Below are 18,736 nucleotides of genomic sequence, written 5' to 3' on the forward strand. Positions count from 1 at the left end.
GTGTCCTCGTCATCAGTACCAGACGGCAGAGACAATGTTGAGACTGTGGTGGAGATGAAGTCCATGGACTTACACACACACGCACATGAAGATAACAAACACACCACCTCCTACTCAACGCCTTCTTGGCTCCCACCCCCCCTCCCCCGTTACAGTGCAGTCTGCTGAGGGTTGATGCGCTGCGCCTGAGCGGCTGCGCGCTCCCCCAGTGTCTGTGCTGCGACACTTCCCCTCCCCGACACCCTACCCCCTACCACATGTGCAAGTCTTCGAGTTTTTGTTGTAATGTTTGTAATGTTTGTAATGTTTTTATGATGTTGCTATGTGCTGAGGTTTTTCTTCGTTTCAATGAAACGAGTGCTCTCTCGTTTCATTGAAAGGACTGTTTTTCTTCCTCCTCCTTCCTCCTGTTCTCTCATTTCTCATCTAATAAGTTGGCGCCGCAGATGGCTGCCTCGGTGTGTTGACCAAAGCAAATTCCTCGTATGTGTAAATGTACTTGGCAATAAATTCGATTCTGATTCTGATTCTGATTCTGAAAATCTCCATTACGATCCACTGTGACAGTGAATTGTAAAAGAGGCCTAAGTGTCCATTATTAAACACCCATCTAGATGACGCATCTCTAACAAAAACCTTTCTAGGAAATAAATATGTATAATATTAATTATAACAATGGGAAGATAATGGTTCAACATGTCTCATTTTTCCTTAAGTGCCCTATATGCAAAGTAAAAGAATTCAACTCAACAGTCCTTAAGACCAGGATTGAGAGGCACTGCTATGGACGAAGAAGATCACTAACATGTAACACAGGCTACCTCATGTCAGCAAGCCCATCTGCCCCACAGAAAATAGAGAAGAGCCAATCAGAGGCCCAGAAGAGGGGGCGGGGAGGGGCTTACGTGCACACGCGTAGGGCGAGTCTGGCTGCGCTCCGTGGGGCCTGTAGAATCCCTCCGCGCATCGCTCGCAGTTCACCCCGGCCGTGTTGTGCTGAGGGAAGGCCAGAGGTGTCACACCATCACTCCCTCACCGAACAGGGCCTTCCCACCTGCTTTTCACTTTTTTTTTTACCCCCTCAGAGATCCACCATTTTGTGCCTGAACATGTGCAGATGTTTCTCTGGCAGCGTCACTCACTGGTGAGCCGTTTCAAATGACGCTCGCAGCGCGGGCCTGTTTCTGCACGCGCTACGTTCAGGGGTTTATTTAGTGACACAGCCGCGCAGAGAAACGAACGGACAGCGAACGTGGAAAAATTCACTTCTAAAATGTCAAGGGGTGGACTTGTTTCCATGGTGCACAAAAAGGCATGATAAGGCATTTACTAGAGGAATTAGACAGATTATTTACAGATTTTTATCTACAGCCTTTATTATCATAGAAAATCACCAATCATGATTAATTGGTGATTTCCAGTGATAACAGAGACTATAACCACGCCTCCATTTTCTTCAGCCTTACATTTAACAGTAAAGTTTTCATGCAAATCTTGAAAGAATTACAAAAAATACCACAGGGCATAAATATGTTTCTTTACTGAAAAAAACCACCCAGGAAGCATATTGTCTACAGTTACTTTATGGGAAATAACTTCACAGGATTCTTCATAAAGTGTTTCACAATATACTGGATCATTGATCCCTTGGAAAAGCATATGGCTAGAGCCATGAAGTTGGATCCAATGAACTGTCAAATAGGTAAGGCTAATTTATTTTGTCTGCACATGTCTCTAACATGCCATGCATTTCCAACAATGTTTATAAAACAACAAAAATGATTTCAGGATGTCCAGACGAGCTAAGAGACAGGAACAGCTTTGTAGCAGCGCAGGAGGCAGCCAAGGAGGACTAATGCAGGCGCGCAAAATTTCAGTGGCTCTCAATCGCGTCGTATCTCGACAAGCAGAAAAGGGCGAGATTAAGGCGCAAATCTCCGGGGAATTCCGATCGCCGCGTAACCCCGAAACAGAGAACCTGGTCCTGAGCGTAACCAGAGCTGCATACCTGGCAGCCGATGCAGACTCCCCCTCCGTCGTATTGGCCGTAAACGTTGAGACTTGCCCCGATGCGATCCACCTCGGGGTCGTAGTAGCAGTCGGTGGCGTGCGAATGGCACATACAGGCTGAGGGATGATCGCAGAGAGCAGAACACAGACACATCGTGACCGTGACAAACCCAGATTAATCCCCCTACACAGTACATGTAGCTACTGCTAGGCAGAGTAAGAAAATGCACCCCAACTAATGACACCATTTTATTCTCATTTCGGAATTACCTTAAAATAATACACCAGAAGACAAAACACTAAGGGTGATCGACTAATCACGGTAAATAGAGAGAATATCCTGTTATGCTTTATCCAATGGGTGGTATTCTGAAACAATGCACTATGATAAACTGTTTATGTTTTCATTGTGTAAAAATGATATTGCCATAATTTTAGCTTAATCTGTTTAAATATTATGAAAACAAAAAATAAAATGTTTCCTGAGAAAGTCATTTCTGGCAACATAAGAGTACAAAAACACCACAGGCTAAAAACGTATAGTGAACAAACATATAGTGTCTTGGACAAGGAAGAGTTTATAGAGTTCTCTTTCTTGTTTTTCCTGCAAAAACATTTAAAAGGCAAGCCTTTAGCCTTTAGAAAAATAGAAAATGAAGAAAAAGGCTTTAATCTATATTACCTAACTTCTAAAAAATATCTTAAAAGTGTCTTGTGAGTTGATTTTATGGAGGGGAATGGTGTGCACCTTAATCTCAGTACAAAGCCATATGAACCTCACAATAATGTCCACTAACTGGGACATTTTGTCCTGGGCTTGGGCCCAAGGGAGGCCCAGGATACAGGATCTATTTTTAATTTGTTACAAAATATACTGTGGGGGGACTCCCAATATATATTGTCCTGGGCATGAGAACGCATAGCTGCAGCCCTCGTGGCTGTCAAGATGGCTCTTAAGCAGTGGCATGGCAGTCTCAGATTAAATGAAACCATGATAGCACCAACGATCCTTCAGGCTGGAAAATGATTGGCCACAGTGTCATCCAATGAATGAGGCCGTCCATGTCTCAACTTGCCAGGCCAATTCAATCAGGCACCTGCAGTCACAGCTCAGTTGGTGGACTGTGGAGTGCAAAATGGCAGCTGGTGCCATGCTCTTCAGAGGAGAGATATACTTCTCTGCAATCCCCCAAGCTCATGACTTTACTGTGATGGGGAGAACTTTGAAATGCAGTCAGGCATGCAAATATGGTTGAAATGAATTATTTGGAAATTAAACATGCTAAAACAAGTCTGGATGGCCCTCTAAAGTGAGGTTGTTTTGCAAAATACAAAAGTATAAAGAAAAGATTTCAGACTCCCCGTGAATAATGATAGACGTGAAGTTTTATAACTTATAATCTACACAAATTTATCCAGATGGAATTGGACAAATTTCTTGTTGAAAATGACTGTTTATGAAAAAAAAATTCACATGCCAACATATTGCTTGACCAGGGTCCGGCGAGCGTGTTCAAATCCCCAAGGGATTAATTGGGCGATAAATTTAACTTTAGTCACAAAATGTTTCTGCCATGACAAAAGTTTTTCAGCATCCTGGGTTGCTGAATGACAATAGGGCGTACTTTTATTACAGTACGTGAGTGAATGCAATGTTCATATCTGTTGTGGCGGGTATCAATGTTTCACAGTATAGCCAAAAGAGCAGGGTCCTATCACCAGTCCAGAATCATTAAAAAACCAGCTGGCACAATCCTGACTCACTGCATTGCTATAGTATTACAGTAGCAACAGACTGCTCTTAATTATTCGCTGCCTCCAGACAGCTATTTGGCACACAGTAGTTAGGGATGCATCAAGAGTAGTTCTCAACATAGTTCACAAGTAGTTCTTTTTAAATAAGTAACCCAGGGAAAAGTGTACAGTTAAAAATGATGATCATACACAGATCAGAAACAGTAAAAGTAAAATATGCAGTGTTGAAGATTACATATTATTGTTATTACTATTGTATATGTTTAATTTACATTTACATTACATCTACTGTAGGCATTTAGCAAATGCTCTCATCAGGAATGACCTACTCCATTTTGGGCTTGTATACTCTTATAACTTTTAACTCTGGAAGTTTTATTGTGAATGATGTCAGCAGGACTGACTTATAAAAGTTTACTCTGTATATAAAATAATAAATCAATGTTTGACCCACACTGGGTCTTTGTTTATAGCAAGCTAAGACATTAACATGGCACAGATACACTAACGGCAGCGGGTGGGGTACTCTGGGGGTATCGCCAGCTTGGGCACTTACGGTGGCACTCGTTGGCACTGTCTGCTGTCGCCGCCCGCCAGGGCTTCTGATTGAACCCTGGGCAACAGCGGCCACATGACTCCCCACAGGTGTTGTGCAGACACTCGCACTGAAGGCTGCAAATGTATTTTAAATAAACATTCTTAATCCAACAAGAGCCTAAAAAACGTCTGCAAATCTGTTGGTATAGCAGATACATCCAGTGCAGACACATAAATAAACTTCTAAGCCATGAATGTAATATTGTAAGAACTTCCTTTCTGCTCTGTCTGAACTATGTGCCCTCTGGTGTCTATTTTCCCGTTTTGTGACATTATACATAAATGCTACCAAAAAAACAAGGACTTTCCATTCAAAGATGACACAACTCATGAGCCTTGCTATCTTACCAGTATTGTATATCATACACATAACTAATTACACTTTCAAAAACAACACTGCGGCAATTACAAAGGAAGCTTCCTAAAAAGAAAACATATGTTGTAATTTCCTCTCTTCATAACGCAGTTATCAGAAGCATCTCAAGTTCAGCTATGCTATCGTCTGGCTTTCTTTGGCATTTTCATTTTTAGCTGCCAAGCTCTCACGTAATACATGACATTATACGATAACATCCATTTAATCACCTAGATACCTAGCTGATAAACGTCTGTCATTTTCTTTTGATTTTTTAAGGAACAATAATCTATGGTTGCCACCAATTTCATACCACAATCAATCAACTATAATGGACAGGGGAAACTGGGGAGTAAATTAAATGCAAAAGAAAACAGGAGATAACATGTCAGGATATAAATAACAGTAAAATTATACATTCCTTTTCTTTCACTCTTTTTTAATGAACAACTTCTAGCCTGAGGAACTTCAACTGTTGTCAGAAGATTAGAAAATTATTTCTAAATATGTCTGTATATATCAGCATTCTAAATATGAAAATATGCATATTTATATTTAGAAACAAATCTAAGTTTCTACAAGCTGCTAAATGAGGCTAATCTTCTGATAGCTTTCAGCAGACTGAAATGTACACACCTGCTGGAGTTGTTGGGATCGCGTGCTCCACACACCAGTGCATGGCCATGACAGACACAGCGGCCCCCGACACTGATGTCTTTGATACTGTAGTAATACTAACAAAGAAAGGAGAAGGATTTTATTATTATTGTTATTATTATTATTATTGTTATTTTTATTATGTAACCACTCAGACCAACTGAGGACTCATTTTACATGAGACATTAAAGAGGGTAGAAAATGCAATGGGTTTATTGTATGACTTGCTGGCCAGATTGAAAAGACAGTTCGGCATCACTGCTTACACCCCAGCTCTTTCAATAAGCGCTATAGGGTCTTAATCAGTAAGTCAGGATCTTGGTTTACCTTCTCATCCAAGAGACGACATACATTCCCAAGGCATTACTATTAATATTCGGAATGCTCTTATAAACGTATCGAAATATCAATCGGTTCCATTTTGTACGTTACGTATCACCGCATGTTGACATATGTCCACTTTTCTGACAGGGCAGTGGGTAGGGATGCCAGTTTATCACCAACTCTGCTTGGCGCTATCTGGGGCTCCTTCCGCATTCCCTGAACCCATTAACGTGACTGACCTTCCTGGCAGGCTTGGCAGGATAGCTACCTTGGCACCCAGCCTGACACTGAGGAATTTACAAGGAAGAAGCCCAGGAGAGAGGAGTGTAGTGTCAGCAAACAGAGGGACAACACACAAGTACAATAGCCCATTTAGTTTGGTCCCATTTAGAATTGCAGATTAAGGCTTGTTAACCCCCACTAATCAAAAGGGTGCAGGAGCTTTTTCTCTATGAGCACTACTGGGTAATCCTCTTCTTTTTCTCTGGGACCACTATGGGTAATGCTCCTCTTTTTCTCTATGACCAGCACTGCGTAAGCCTCCGCTTTCTCTCTATGACCGACACTGGCCAATAATGGCTTGGGAAAACCATTCAAATGTCATCAGCGACCAAAGTGCAAGCTGGTTAAGACCTTGGCTAATGGCTCTTTCTCCATGCTTCTCTGGCAGGGGTGGATTTCAGTACTCCCCTGAGATCCCACACAGTGCTTTTTCTGTGAAGTCACAAGCTCCAGGAGATCCGCACTGATGGACTGATTGCTGGATTTCCCACAAGGTCGTCGAAAGAGATTACACAGCAAGGGTGTCGACTTACTGGGGAATGAGTCATACGAGGGTAAACCAATCCTGGGACACGAGTCACGAAGAACAGCCTTTAACAGGAGCGTGTCAGGGAAACAGAGAACTCATGCGATAAGCTGAGCGTCAGCAAACCTGCCATCCTTACATGCACACTTCTAATAAAGTGTGATTTGACTACAAAGAGTCAAGAATGGAAAAGAAAATCAAATTTGCTCCTTCAGCAAATGTAGATTCTGAAAAGCCGGTAGATGCTGTATGAGACCGGGTACATTAGCCTATCGCAGAACAAGCTGTAGGCCAAATTAAAGTCTTAATCAAGCACTTGGCACAGCGCTCTGAAAGACCTGTAAACAAAAATGATCATTTCCCATCTTAAACTTTATTGAAGCTTAAAATTAATTTTTAAATATTAAGAAGCATGAACCCCAGGGAGGATGATTAGTTGAACATACCAGACACATCATGTAAACCTTCACTGCATGGCACATACATGCTTAAGGCATCATCCTGTATAAATACATTATCCGTAAGTCTAAATGTATGCAGCTGCTAAACAATATCATTCACCAAAAAGGATGATCTAATCAAGCTTTTATCTCCACAGCTAAACCCTTATAGGGTCAAATTAATGAATTGATGGACAGCACATGATTTCCCTACCCACTGCAGGGACCTCAAGATTTCACCCACCAATCCCCAGTTGTACTGTATGGTAATTGATTCATCATGCAGTAATCTTCAAGTCAAATTAAATTAGAGACATGGGTCTCCAATTAAGACTCACTCTGCGGGTAACAGTCGGGTCACGCTGGGCTTTGGAGATGAGGTGGCCCAGTAGGGTGCTGGTACGAAGGAAGCGCAAGCGTATGTTGGTTGCCTTGGTGAAGTCCCTCAGCACCGGAGAATAGGTGAAGTTCCTCGCTCCAGGACGACCATTCACAAGTGACACCACAATCTGGAGAAACAGCATAGCACAGGCTCACTCGCCACTGCCAATCAAACCCAATGCAAACTTCACATCCCCGTATAAAAAACAAGATCTTCTCACCTCACCATTCTCCAGGGGTACGATCCGAGAGTATTCTGTAGTGCAGATCTGGTCATCATCTCGGGAAATGCGTGCATTTGGCTGCTTACCGAAGAACTCAAGGCAGTCCCTTTTCAAATCTGATAATACCAAACCAAGAATGCATAAATGTCATGTCATGTAATTTTTTTCAATTTGTTTTCAATTCCCCATTGCTAGCGCAGCCATTTAGAAAATCAGCGCATTACTAACGTCACACATTGGTTTCACTTTAACATCAATACACAGAAGTATAAATGCTAAGAATAGTCACAAACGCCATTGCATTTACAATGTTACTGCTCTGAAAATGAAATTCCAAAAAAACATTTTTTCTGTTGAATGACATGCCTTGCTTCAGTACAGGCATCAGATCCTGACCATGCCGAAAACTGTTGTGGCCAGAAACCATTAAGAGCTGTGTTTAATTCCCAGTGGAGCCACCCAGGTAGAGAGAATTTGATTTGGCAGGGCTACCACTCTCCCACTGCACATGAGCATTCCACTGGTTGATCAGGGTACTGTAGTCTACCTGCACCGACCATGAATTAAGTGCACTCCTCCAACACAGTGACAGTGCAGCTCAGCAAGTGGATGGCAGTGAAAAGAAGTAAAGCTGGTAACACAGAATTTTTTTTTTTTTTCCTTGAATATCTGAGGGGAAACTTGTTTGGACATAGCCAGTCCACTTGAGATCCATCACCAACTGACCTCCTGCCCTTTGACATGAGCAAATATGTGCCTTTTGGGCATTCTCTGATCTGAATTATTACAACCCATTCTATAGACACAGATTCTCAAGTGTACATTGAACATGATACCCCCATGAAAAAATATTTTACTGATTGGACATTAAGTTGGGTCCAGTACAGAGGATGTAAAAAAGTATTCAGTCTGTATTTTAATACAACGGGACAACTTAAAAAAACTCTTCCCCCCACAATCAATAACTGGAAAGACCTTGTACATGATAGCATTTTTTCATTTCACAAAACATAATTTTAGCCATGAAAAAGATTTGCAAAATAGGTATCCAAGATAACCTTGAAAAACACATTTTTCAAGCTCAAAAGAAACCAATGGCTTGTACACCTCATTTGTGAGTGATTTGGTTGCCCTGTCATGCATCTGTACTGACAAACCCATTTCTGGATTCTTCTGGATTGCCAAATCTGGATTTCTGGCTTATTTGTTCATAGGCATAACTGAGGAGTTAAAAGAAGAGCGAGCAGGAAACTGCTTGTATTCAAGGTGGAGAGTGAAAGACCTTCCAAATAATGACTCAATGTGTCACAGGGTGGACCCGTGAAATGTTCTTCAGACCGTTCATAGATAAGACATTTTAAAGGTTCAATAAGAGACTATCCCTCCACCGGATGTTGGGATAACGTGACGCATTTCAGAAGAAAGATTTTGGTACTACATTTTTGGACAATCACCATAAGCTATAGATGTTATTTTTATTTACCATTATTTATACAGGATAGGTTGACTAAGCATGCATGTTCTTTCACAGCAACACCCTGTTAAAACCCCTGCCAATTAGCCTAATTTGCGAGTCCCCAGAAGACTTGCAAACTCCACACAGGAAGGCCTTTGCTGGGATTCAAACCCAAGACGTGACAGTGCTATCCACTGCACTACTGTGGCACCCAAGCCAGCAGAGCTTCAAGCTCTTCCTGTGCATAATGTCATTTCAATCAAATTAATTCAAGACCATTTAAATTTTTTAAAAAATCTTAGTTCTGTCTTTAATTTACAGCATTGTTTTCTTCAGCTTTCACAGGACTTCTGAGTGTGCAGCCAATCTGCATGACAATCATCTTGAACGGTCCTCCTTCTGCAATTCATTTCCAAAAATAATTCTGGGACTAAACATACTAGCTAGCTACCACAAATGCACGCAATCTATTCTATCGCTTGTTCCTTGGCCTAGAATATTGAAATTGGTGGGCACTGGGGTGATTTTGCTTACAGTATTGGCCAAACAGTCGAATGCAGACTGGTTCCATTGAAGCAGTGAGTACTCTTCCCATGCACACAGGTGGTGCACTCCCTGACCTTTCCATTAGTGAATCATTCAGATGTTATTTGCTCTGCTTTTAGCGTGATAAGCGATGTTCTTTCAAGAAGAACCTTGCTCCCCTAGGCTGCCCCCCATTTCTGTTTGAACATCATCTGACAGAACTGATTAAGCAGTCATTTAAAACACTCATAAAGGTGACTGATTGAGCACACCCAAGCCTCCACCCGGCCAACATACACACGCACACACACACACACACACATTTGGCAGGCCTCCCAAGCATGCTAGCACCTGCAGATATATGAGACACTGGTTACATGTTTTTTAGGTGAAAATCCAAAGTTAGGCAGGCACTGCAATTGGACAAGCAATAAAGAACAGAGGAATTCATCTGATTGTTTGGCACATCTCGGAACAAGAAGAAAAGCGCACATAAAAAACTCTGGAAGCCACCAATGGAAGAGAAAAAGGATGTACAGAAATGAAGAAATACACCAAGCAGGCAGAACAGAATGTGCCCAGTCGCAGCTGAGTCTGCTAACTGCACCACCACTGGGGTTCAGGTGGCCCGCCAACCCACCTCCCCTCACCTGAAGTGACTCTGAACTGCTGTCACTCATCATGAAACTGTGAAACAGCAAGCTGGGCATCATGAAACTGTGAAACAGCATGCTGGGCATCATTCAAACTCAAGTACACACAGACATACTTTCTGCAAGCTTGCAAATTCCAATACGCATGCAAACACGTGCGCCCACTCATGTAAAAATGTGCACGCACAGAGATAGAGAGAGAGAGAATGAGAGAGAGAGATAGAGAGAGATTGCGCCAATATTATTCATACACAACACCTCTGACACACATACACCTGAGAGAACGCTTGGCAATTTATCTTCCAGCTCCTAATGCAGCAAAGCATTCAACAAAAAATGCAGAAGGGAATTCAACAAAAAACTGTCCAATGTCAAATCACAATTTTAGGCACTTTATCAAAAAACTATAGCTTTTCATCAAAGCAACCCTTGACTTTATGATCGCAGCGTTCGGTCAGGTGGGAAGGCAAATTGGTCTCGGCAACACCAACTGGTGGACCGAGTACACACACCTGGGCTGCGTTAATTAATCAGCCCAGGAGTATTAAAGGTGTGTTCCTCTCCACAGTTCAGGGCCGAGACTGGGAGCACACAAAGAGCGAGTCTTTATTGAATGTTTTTTGGTCAACTGAAAAGCTGACCAGCTAGGAGCACAGAGCTGAAAAGCTACCACTCAGTTTTGCTTTCTTTTGTCTTTGTTGTTTTAGTTTATATTTTTTGCCCAAAACCCGCGAGGGGGAAGGGTGAAGGTTTTTATTTATTCTTTTTTGTGTTGGAGTTGGTGCACTCTCTCTCTCCATGCAGCAACCATCGATGGACACCCGAAACTGCCACATCTCTCTCCTCGGGGTGTCACCCTGGTGTGTGACAATGATGTTTGGTAGTTTAGGCTTTAAAGTAGTGGACTTCAAAGCAAAGCCTTGTGGCAGCACATCACTGCTATGCATTCCAGAAGAAAATATACCGGGGCTGCACACCAGACCCTAGCCTTACATCCATGCCAAAAGTTCATCTTTAAGGAGAACAGCCAGATTAACCAGTTCATATTTTACAGCATCATATAGCCTACTGTCTTCTTGCTAATTCCACCTAACTACAGATCAAAATGCTAATAAAAACAATCTGGTCTTTTTATCATGATATATGTCTTCTCAGCTCCTTCATTCATCAGGGCTTTTGACTGAGCACTACGCCGTACAGTTAGGATAGAAAATATGAATAATAATGCATTATTATAGTCCAATATCACTGTAATTTAGAAATATATCATGTAATCTGGACCATTAAAATGATCCACTGCATAACAATATGATTAAAATATATATATAATTACAAGAGTAACACAGTGCACACAATTACAATCCATACATGCCATGCCCGTGTTCTTGCTTCTGAGTACCGGCACTTCATAAAACACCTAAATGTCAAGAACCTCAATAAAATAGAAACTTCTTAAACAATAATGCACAGGCAGGTTGTTAAATGCCTCAAGCTCATTAAAAGTGTACATGAGAGCCACTTAACTCTACTTAATTTTATTGCCAAGGCTTCCGTAAACATCAAAATTAAAACCACAATGATTAGGAAGGAGAAAGGAGAACAAAGATATTTGTACTTACGTGCAAAGTACTGCCAGGGGACATAGGTCCTGCCATTGTCAACTGATCGCTCCAGAACCCAGAGGTCAGGGCGGGGGGAGTTGGCAAACTTAATGAGGACGTAGGCCACATGAAAAAGCTACAAAAGACAGAGAAGAGCAGTCTTTTCAGCCTAAAGTATCAGGGACATGCATTTACATTTTTTTGCAGTATACAGCAGCCTATAAAATAAAGTGACTGACAAGGTTTGGTAAAGGCTCAGGTGAAGACCTTTACCAATAAGCCAAACAAACAAAACGTAGTATTCATAACGTTCACCAGGCAAGAGTGTGGGGGCTGTGCCATTCATTCTTATTTCATATTTTCGGTTTGAAAGGTCAATCGAGAGAAAGCAGCGCTGACGCGATGGACTATGTCACATAAACAGCGGAGTGTCAAGCTCAACTCGCAGGGCCCTGTAAGCTCTGCTGGGAGGCCTCACTGACAGGGCTCTCCACTGAGAAGGGCGTGGGTGGAGCCAACGCCGCACCTTCCCGGAGACACAGGCGCAGTCATTCAAGGCACCCCCGGCCCACCGTGTGTCCCTTCAGCAGGCTTTTGTGAGCCCCTGAAAAGAAATCACTGACACAAACAAATGCATTTCTAATGGGTTCTGCTTTTTTTTCTCTCTCTCTCTCCTTCCTCTGCCCCATTCAACCCCAGGATGGCAGTTTCCTGTAGCACAGCGCCGTAATCAGATGCCACAATGCAGGGCCCTGATCTCGGCCGTCAGTTTTAACAATGCTTCTCTTCCTTACTAAGAAAACAGGAGCCAGGCTAAATGGAAAAAAACAGCTCGCTGCTTCGGACCAAAGGGAGTTCCTCTGTTCAAAATGAACGGTGCACACTGGGACTGAATGTAGCACAGAAAGAAACGAAGCCAGCATCTCCACGTATTCCATGAGACCCATATCCTTTCTTACAGTGAGATGCGACCGCGCTGAAATGACAGTTCAGTCCCGGTGCAGTTCGATCTCCTGACAAGGTGAGGATATTATCTCCGAGGTCAGCTGTGTAGTTGTGTGAAGTACGCGGCGAGCTCCTAACACAAACCGTATCTCCAGCCATCAGGAAGCACGGCGTCGGGTGCCAAAACACGCCAATGCATTCCCCCTCATTCTTTCACTTTCCGAGGGCATCCGGGCCCCACTCCAAAAAAAGCCGTTTCTTTTTTCTCGAGCTGCGGTTCAACGACTAAATGTAATCAAGGGACAAGAGCAGCGTTCCACGTTTTGATTACACGGACAGAAAGCTTCAGCTCAAACTGCGGCTCCAGTTAATGCTGTTTGATTGTTTTTCGGAGATTAATATCGCTGAAGATGGTGCAAAAAATATATACGCACAAATGCACTTCTATGCACCAATATACTCACGTAATGCTCATGCCATATCACCACAGGATTTGGAGAGTTACTATTTTATGTTAACTGCCAGTTGGCATTGGTTCAGCATCACTGAAAATGGCATACATTAAGACCTCTGCCTACTTCCAGTACTAATGATGTAATGTTGAACGAGTTCAAGCTGACTGCACTGAGCTAAATACACATCTTGTTTATTTATATTGCACTCTGGCGATTTGTTTATATCTTGTGTTCAGCAGCATAGATCACACTGGCAAAATCTGGGTTTGGTCAAAGCACTCACGTTTACTTAGCACAGAAGACTATAAGGGCGGGTTTTTACAAGTCACGGATCTTTGGGAATTTCTGACATGCCTGCAAGCGTTTAAGGTTATTTATCTCCACGAGATGCAGAACTTCACTGCACTAGCAGGAGAACGAAGCGGTGCTCTCTGGATACACTCTCAGAAGTAAAGGTACACAAGGGCACAAATTCTGTACAAGTACAAAACTGTACCTCTAAAGGTATTAGTGACAAGCGATTATACCTTTCTAGGTACTGAATGGTACCTTTATTTCTGAGAGTGTACCAGTGAAAAATCCTCCACACTTTGACTCACCTTTAAGGGCCTAGAGCAGAGTTTCCAAAACTAACCCTCACCTGGCTAATGTGCAAATGCACTTTCACTCAGAGCCTCCTCTGATTACACTGATATCCAGTATTTACATTCAGTATTTCATAAGAAATACACATATCAAAACAGCAGCATGCTCAGTACATCTAGTTCAGTAACTGGTGTAGGGATTATTTTAATTGATGTTAATGTGTATGGAAAGCATGTTATGTACAATAAGTATTTTTTTTCATGTTTCATCTCGTGACTGACCTCAGCTGCCACAACTGGCCAGTTTGTCTATTAATGATCATTACTATTAATGAGCATGTGTGTTTCTATCAACGTGTTCAAGCAGTTTGGTGGTAGCTTGTTCTTGAGTGCAGAAGGAAATCTGTAGGGCCTTGGCCAGGGGCACTGTCAGTGATTTTGGGCCCCATGAAAAGAGCTCAAATTCTCGTGGCCCCCAGCTTTGGGCCCCTAGAATTATTACCACCTTTTCCCCCACTTAAGATGGAGCTGGCTAAGGTATCTGGCCCCAGGGGTCACAGTCCTGTGAGAGGGATCTGCAGAATTACCCACAGTCCTTTTCCTAACTGATTTTAACTGATGTATGGGTTAATGCCGGGGAAAGAAAATCCTGCTTTAGCACAAGAAGACTTCACAAACAATTTCCATGAACGCCGCCTCCACATCTCCCTGCTATGTGGGAGTGCCCAGAAGCTAATCCACCATCAGGCCCTCGGACACACAGAAAGAAAAATAAGTCTCTCTGCGTAAACAGAACATCCGCTAACATCCCTAAAAACAGACCCAAGGTCTTTGCCCAAGACTCTCCTTGGCAAAGAGACTCTCCGTGCGCTATCAATAGCCTCAGTAGCGGGAGGGCCGTAGCTGACGAGGAAGAGGAGGAGGCGGGAGGGGCTTCCTGTATTAGCTAGGACTTGGCTAGCTGTTTGTGGGAAAGGACAACAGCAAAAGAGAACAAGCTGCCTGTGATGCAGCAAGGGCCATCAGCAACTTAATCACCCCGTCCCTCCATCGAAAAGGCCAAAACTGAGGCCTAAACCCAAACATACTGGTCCACAGAGTCCAATTTCATCAGAACTAGCGAGAGGAGACTTTTGCTTTCCTTAATCACATAATTCTGAGACAAATGAATGATCCTGTCTACAAACAAACTGACCGTGACATGACTTATGATTTATCTAGAGAATGTAGGGTGACTTAAAAGGCTCAAATGGATATGTACATGCTGTGTACCACATTCTGTGATTGATGCAAACATAAGGGCGTGGGTAAAGAATAACAAGAAGCAAATCAGCGATAAAGCCCCAAGTTAAAAAGAGAGAGTTCTAGATAAGCGTGCTGCCAATCTGATACAGATTTCACACTCGAGACGCGGATTCGTAATGGCACACTAAGTGAGCTCTCTTCCCAAGTGCCGTCCGGCAAGGGGTCAGAGCAGGGCCTTAGCCGGCAGCTCTTTGGATGACGGGCGGGGGTGTGGTCGTTTCAGCCCGCTGGTGATGTCAGGGCGGGGATGGAGCGCGGGCCCCCTGATGGTGGGCGTGCATTCCGGTCATGGTGCCGCGCAGGAGCGCTTTTCCTGCCGCCTCTGCCAAAAAATGCTAACAAACCCAGCAACCGGCCTGGGGCGACCCAGCAAAACAGCCCTCGCTGTTAGCGGCACGTATCTCCTCACGTTAAATGAGCCAAACTAAGACTTGAAAGGGACAGTGTTTTATTTACAGTGATGGCGTTTACAGTTGCCAAAGTTAAGGATAGTTGTTGATTGAATACAGGCCAATGCTTGAATCCCACCCATTGATTCATAAGAAACAAAATATGTAGAAATCTCACTTTGATTTGTTAGTCTAAGTTCAGGATAAATATTGACTGAATCCTAGCCAGTGTCCATTCATAAAGATGGACATTTTACGCAAGTACAACTATAAGGGTACAGCAGAAGTGAATCATCTTGGATGTGAACATGCAACCCCTTGGTTGCAAAAGCATTATTCACAGGGAAAACTGCTGGGCTCCAATTGTGGCCAGTTGATCCACAGCGGCACAGCCGCAGTAAAGCACAAGCACACTTAGATCTAGAGGGAACCTTTCCAAATCGGTTCAGTCAAGTCAAAGTCCAATCACACGATTAAGAGCCTAGCTGGAATGAAAGTCTGTGCTCTTTGGGCAAGCTTGGGCAGTCCTATTGTAACACATTCATCTAACAGAAGAAACAGTTCCTTGCTTACACTACACTGAACAGGAGACAAGACAGGCTTAAGCAGCTGCTTTAAGTGTTTCAGGTCCCATGATGCTTTGCACCTGAATAACTTTAACTCATCACCTGCCTTAAATGTCTCAAATGCATCAGCAGATCACACCACTCAACGCACATACCCATTTTCTATTTAAATAGTTCACAAGCAGGTATATTCAAAGATGCCTCCACTTTCATTCCTCCGTCTGAAAGAGATCATGAAAAGTATATACCTGGAGATACAGTAATCCCCTCTGGATAGATATTCAGACAAAGTCAAGAGTCAGAGAGTAGCAGTGAAATGGTAATTGGGGATGATGGGCCACGCCCTGAGAAAGAGTTTCAACAGGAACGGCTACCTCTTCCACAGCGAAAACAGCAGCAGTGCTCCCGCAATGCGAGTTGTTTCAACTTGTTCAACATGCCTCTGCTCTTGTCTTACCTGTGAAAGGGTTTTCTCCAGGATTATTGAATGCTTGTTTAGGAAATATTAAACTTAAACTTCCTCCAGACTCCCAAATTTGGTTAATACTTCAAGAAATTAAAATCCTAGCTGGAGAAACACTGTAGAGCTGATGACAAAAGGCAAGTAACCACAGCCACAGTTCATTTTAGATATATTACAAAATAACTTTCATACAATTTTCGTAGGAGGGCCAGTGGCAGTGGAACATAATGGATTTCAGAATTTCATCTTCACCGCATTGCTGAAATATTCTGCCAAATGCAATGGTACATTAATCACTGTTAACGTACCATGTAATCTGCTATATCATTACACATGATATCATGCCTATTGTCTAATGTCATGGAACAAATGTTGGAGACATTCCACCTCTCCATTCTTCTGGAAGCATAACTGAACTTGTACAAGTCTGTCTCTGTTCAGCAGGCAAAACATGAAATAATTCACAGAAGAGTTGATGGGAGAAGGACTTCATCTCCCATCAGCTCCCAGTGAGAAAGACTCGGTGCTCTTGTCTGCTGAACAGAGACAGACTGGTACTGTTTTAGTGTTGTCAAAAGTGAAAGTTTATAGAAGAATGGAGCAGTGGAATGTATCCAGAATTTGTTCCATGACATGAAACATCAGGCACAGTAATGCACAACTCAGTTAATGACATGTTATCTCTATCAGCACAACAGTTCCAGCCTTCCTGGAAATAAGCAATATGAAATATCACAGTTGGCCACCAATCACAGCCATGAACACCAACCCCCTTTGTCCACATGTCTGTTTTTTGTCACTTGCGTTGACTCCTCAGTCACTCACAGTGTGTCACTCTGGGAGAGCACCAGCCGAGCCCTGTGAAAACGAAGACATCCGCCTTCCACTGCTCACAAACACGGAGCCCGCTGACAGCGCAGGTGATTAATGCGCACCTTCGACCGTGAACGGCTGCGTAACCTCGGTTCGGAATTCCTCCGCAGACTTCACACACCCTGGCGCCTCCTGCAGCCGGGCCCCGGTGGCTGTTTACCCCCCCGTAAGACGCGGCTCGCTCCCCGCTAAGCCGTCCGCCAGCGACCATAATGACCTCGGCCATAATCTCCTGACCAGGCAGCTCCGTCACATCAAATCCCCCCCCCACTGGCTTTCAGAGAACAATGGCACACAGAATTATTCTAATACAGCCACTAAAGTGGGTGTACACTACCTACACTTCTGCTGTTTTGAATGGACTCATTTCAGAAGGGACATTTCCTTACAGGGAAGCCACCAGCTTTCCAGATCAATGAGGCTTTACGATTACGCAACACCAGGGTCAGAGCAGCATTTCAATGAAGAAGTGCGGAACTGTTATTTTATGCAGCAATGACACACACCAAATGTAACGGTGTAATTTGTGTCCATGACAAATGTCAAGCTCTGGCTCCAGTGCAAAAATTACTCAGTTAAATAATCTTTCCAGATGCATGCTTTATAAATGCTTCACAAAAAAACAAACAACACACTGGTGAACCAATTATTGAGTTCGGTCAATAAACGCATACAAAACAAAACATACTCCCAGCCACATTATCACCTAGGCCAATGCTTCCTAATAAGGATTAGCACTGTGCACCTAATTTCCATCCAACCTTAAGTCAACAGACTTTTAATTTAAAATATACCTGGGTTAGACATTTCTTGAGAAATGAAGATGAGATAAGAGTGTATTTGTACTGATAAAAATCCGCAAACCAAAAAAAGGCTCACTGTTAAATCCACACTGATAAGAGTACACTTTACACTGAATGTGTTACTGTGTATATGTGTGCAAGTAGCAGTTCGGTCAGACCTAGTAAATAAACTGAGCTGGGTTACAGTGCATGGCCCCAGAACCAGGATGTACAGATGATTATCTAACTAAAGGGGAATGCACAGCACATTTCTGCTACGGCATCAACCAAACACACAACACATGAAAACCAGAGCGACCGAAAGCCCGTTTTAAACAATGCCGGCTCCCGCTGTCTGTCTGAGGGAACAGGTGGGAGCTCTGAAAGGAATTCACTCTCCGCCTCCGGCCCTGACATCCACCAGGACCCCCTTTCGCATGAGTTTTTCACCCAGCTGGCGGCCACCGCGACTGTCGCCCAGCGTGATCCGCTAATCTGTTTTAGCGCAGGACGCGGTACGTATCCATAGGCCGCCATGGTTACTCCGCACCTGTGGCCGTAAATGACAGCTTCGCCATAGCAACAGTT

The 18,736-nt window shown here is 43.2% G+C and overlaps 1 protein-coding gene across 7 annotated transcripts in view; it reads right to left on the reverse strand.

Moving 5' to 3' along the window:
* The window catches only part of LOC135260872 (laminin subunit alpha-3-like), an 85,616-nt gene that overhangs the window by 58,740 nt on the left and 8,140 nt on the right, over positions 1-18,736 (reverse strand). For all 7 annotated transcript variants that reach the window (XM_064346532.1, XM_064346530.1, XM_064346529.1 and 4 more), the window contains exons 3-9: positions 11,805-11,922; positions 7,549-7,667; positions 7,285-7,455; positions 5,354-5,451; positions 4,322-4,437; positions 2,009-2,127; positions 906-996 (exon numbers count right to left, since the gene is read on the reverse strand). In XM_064346532.1, coding sequence (XP_064202602.1) covers positions 906-996; positions 2,009-2,127; positions 4,322-4,437; positions 5,354-5,451; positions 7,285-7,455; positions 7,549-7,667; positions 11,805-11,922 — 832 coding nt within the window. The remainder of the gene's footprint in view (positions 1-905; positions 997-2,008; positions 2,128-4,321; positions 4,438-5,353; positions 5,452-7,284; positions 7,456-7,548; positions 7,668-11,804; positions 11,923-18,736) is intronic.

The sequence above is a fragment of the Anguilla rostrata genome, chromosome 8 (genome assembly GCF_018555375.3).
Source record: "Anguilla rostrata isolate EN2019 chromosome 8, ASM1855537v3, whole genome shotgun sequence".
Taxonomy (NCBI): Eukaryota; Metazoa; Chordata; class Actinopteri; order Anguilliformes; family Anguillidae; genus Anguilla; species Anguilla rostrata.